General features: G+C 36.7%; 1 protein-coding gene across 1 annotated transcript in view; it reads right to left on the bottom strand.

Moving 5' to 3' along the window:
* The window catches only part of gas7b (growth arrest-specific 7b), a 41,699-nt gene extending 39,477 nt beyond the window's left edge, over positions 1-2,222 (bottom strand). Inside the window, exon 1 of the mRNA XM_016440863.1 lies at positions 1,715-2,222. Within this exon, the coding sequence (XP_016296349.1) occupies positions 1,715-1,891 (177 nt within the window). The 5' untranslated portion in view covers positions 1,892-2,222. The remainder of the gene's footprint in view (positions 1-1,714) is intronic.
* Between the last annotated feature and the right edge of the window lie 1,580 nt (positions 2,223-3,802).

A 3,802-nucleotide genomic window follows, 5' to 3' on the forward strand; every position in this document is an offset into this window, starting at 1 on the left:
TGGGTTTGGGGGGGGGGGGGGGATCATGTGACTCTACTAGCTTATTTGTTCCAACAGTACTTTTAAACGGGGAAATAAATCAGGAAAAAATCACTTATCTTGACTGAAAAAATGTAGTAGCTTTAATAAGGATCGGTGAATAATTCTTACAGTGAATACTATGCAGTGTTTCATTTACATTTGATTATTTAATTTCTGTAGTAGCCTATTTCTTACTTGAATGCTGTTAAACCTAAAATCTTATATTGTATTTGTCCTATTGTTTGTTATTTGCATCAGTTATTATTTTCAATTTGTTCTTATTCTTAACTTTTAATAACTATAATGCGATATATAGTTATTCTGAAATAAAATACCTCATACTGTGAAATCATATTTTGGCCATATCTTCCACTCCTACCCTGCACCGCAATTTTTGTGTTTACACATATTGCCGAGTAGCCTAACTTGAATAATAGTTGTCATGTAATTTTAACATTTGTTTGATAACAGCTGGAATCATTACCCTCTGAATCATAGTTGAATCGATTGTAAGGCAAGTTTAGATTCCCTTAATCGCTCTAATTATTGTGTTTATGTCGGAATGTGATAAATGCACTTTTTATATTTATGCTTTTTGTAAAGTTTTTTGAGCACTGAAGGGGCCATGTAAAGTAAACACAGTATTAACATTGTTTTATTGATTGTAGTAACTTGGTCAACAACACTAGGCTGGTCATGTGATATCAACATGGACCGACCCACTCTCTACTGACCTGAGTGTACATCAGCATGTGACTATTTCTAATGTAATTTCTAACTTTCTTGTAAGTTTCATGTTGACCAAGCGATATGAAAAGACCGAGCTTGAGAAACGAGGAAGTCTCGAGCCGTTCCTGGTATCGCTTCATCAGAGACAGATGCCCATCATGAGGGAAACTCATGCCCTTTCTTCATCGCAAACATTCAGAACCGGTTTGAAACGTTTCGATGGGCGAGTAAACGAGTGGCATTAGGTAGGCTACTGAATGAATCACAGATTCCACACTGAAACCCCCCCGCGGGATTATCGGCTAAAGAAAGAACGACTCAGAAAGTTCTCACAACTTTCACCAATATGGCTATTTAAAAGTTATATAAATGTTAGGCCAAAAGTTCAAATGTTTATTCTTTATTGATATGAGAAAAGGTTCTGAGATCAACATTACCGGAACATGCTTAAGTTATTTGAACTTCATTAAAGTTCTCTGTTGAGATAGAAACGCTCTTAAAATAACGTTCTCAGAACGTCCTAAACATTTTATTTGTAGCCTACCGAACGTTCTAAGAAACGTTTTTGTTACCTTTACAACCACGATAAGAAACCTGGACATTTTAACGTTCTAAGAATGTTATAAATAAACGTTCAAATGACGTTACATTTTCGGTGAAACAGAGTTATAACGGTTTTTTTTTTAAATCTTTTAGGAACGTTCTAGTCACGACCAGAAAAGCGAACATTTCAACGTGTTAGAAACATTTCAAAACAACGTTCCCACAATGTTTTACAACCCAAATGTGTCACATGTAAGGTAGCCGATACAGTTCCCGTGTTTAGACACGATGGTTCAGTTAGAGCAGATGATAAACACACACACACCGTGACACGAGTCCCCATGAGTCTGTGTGTATTCAGGTTTAAGTCCCCACCAGAATAGAAAAACAGGTACACACACACCTGTGATGACGATCTTACCTCCACCTGCACGTAAGTTGAGGGAAACCATCCCTTGACTCCGTCCTTCTCTCCCTCCCACCAGCCTCCGTCCAGAGCTTGCGTTATTCTGATCACTTCTCCAGCCTCAAACTTCAGTCCCTGCTGATGCTGATCCCCGTTGAAGGAGTATAAACTTCGACAAAACGAGCCTGACATCGTAAACTCCTCAGGTGGCGAATCGAATCTCCAAACGGTCTCCAAAACTGTAATCCGAATGACTCCAAACTCGTCCGAGAGCTTAAGCCGTGTTTGTCATTCTCATGCGCGGAGTGGACTGTAATGTGAACGCTGTCAGGATCGCAGCGCATGGCACTGGAGTGAACACACCCACTCACTCACTCACACATCATCATCATCATCATCATCTTCAGAGACAGCAGAGCTCGTTCACTGCATTGCCTCATTCCGAAAAGCCTGATCTGTGTCACTAAACATCTGTATGATCTAATACAGGAGACCACAAAGAACTGCGACAGATCAGGCAGTGCTCCTGATGAAATATGGGGATGCCCTTATTATGACAGGTGACCATTAGAGTAACCTTTATTAATTAATTTTAGAAAATCAAATATTGTGAATTAAGTAGGAAAGATGTGTTTTTTGCCTATAAAGTGCATATAGGCTATATATCTTATATTTACATCGAACATCAAAGTAACTGCATAAATTCGGTCAGGCCAGCCTCCACTTTGAAGAACACGGGCATTCTAGCCGCCACGTTGTTTCGCGCATATACTAGGCGTTACGGTAATAGCGTGTAGCACTCAGATCAAGGGAAAGGCGCTCTCTGGCATTCATTTATTGAGCCAGTTTCTCTGTCAATGAATGAATGCATCTAAAATAATACAAATGTTTAAAAAACGGTCTGATAAAAATGAAAATGACTTCAAATGTTGAGTAATATTAAATGTAGAATTTTAGAAATAAACAAATAACTGTCTGATGAGAAATAACAAAATAAAACCCTTTAATGAACTTGTATATAACCATATTTATCTGTAAATTCACATAGTTATAAGAAGAAAACTCCCTGTTTTCACAAAAAAGTTTCACTTTTGATTAACAGTACACCTGTCCAGAATGTAATTTCCCCAGTGTCAGGACTGTCTGATTTCCCATTACAAAATAATTAATATGAATAGAAATTAGTCTGTGGAAACAGGGAGTTTCCTTTTTAGAGTTATTCAAAATCACAGGCAGAACAGGTATAATATGAGTTTTTGGAGGGCTTTTATTTTGTAATGCAACATCAGATCGTCCTGAAACTGGCTGAGTGACTCCCAGGGGTAGTGGACTAATAATCTGAATTTAAATGAGAGGAAATTGAATTGTATTAGAGGTAAAAAATGATATAAATACTGTTCGGTTTCTGGCACAAACCGATCGTTTCGTGTCTTAGGACATCAATGTGTCGTCACACTAAATGTCAGTGATGGTTACCTACTTTTGTTTCAACAAGCTAAAATGTCAGTGAGATACAGTAATTTATGTCCAAATTTAAAACTGCAGACAGACAAAAATGGTATCACTGGACTCCATCAAAAGAGACTCTTTAGACCAAATGATTTAAAAGTCTAAATATAATTTTTTGTAGCATTTATTTTTATTTCTTTATATCAAACTGCTGACATACTTTCAGAAATAGGGGCCAATCATTAAAAAAAACCTACATGACAATCAGTGTTGGGGAAAGTTACTTTTAAATGTAATGCATTACAATATTGTGCTCCTCCCTAAAAAAGTAACTAATTGCGTTACTTCGTTACTTTTTATGGAAAGTAATGCGTTATATTACTTTTGCGTTACTTTTTTAATATAAGCAGGGCTTGATTGTTTTTAATATAAGAAGTTCAATTTATAGCAAATATAAAAGCCCTTTCACACCAAAAAGTGTAATGAATAAATCAGGCTGAAGCAAAAGTAAATTCACGTCTGTACAGTAGAACGCAGGAGAAGAAACTCTTCAGCAATAAAAAAACGAAGCACAATTGTTAGTTTCTCTAAAGTAATTTTTGCTTATTAGTATGGTTGAACTGGATCATCAAAGGTCAGCAGCAAAGACATTGG

The sequence above is a fragment of the Sinocyclocheilus anshuiensis genome, unplaced genomic scaffold, assembly GCF_001515605.1.
Source record: "Sinocyclocheilus anshuiensis isolate Anshui unplaced genomic scaffold, SAMN03320099.WGS_v1.1 scaffold454, whole genome shotgun sequence".
NCBI lineage: Eukaryota > Metazoa > Chordata > Actinopteri > Cypriniformes > Cyprinidae > Sinocyclocheilus > Sinocyclocheilus anshuiensis.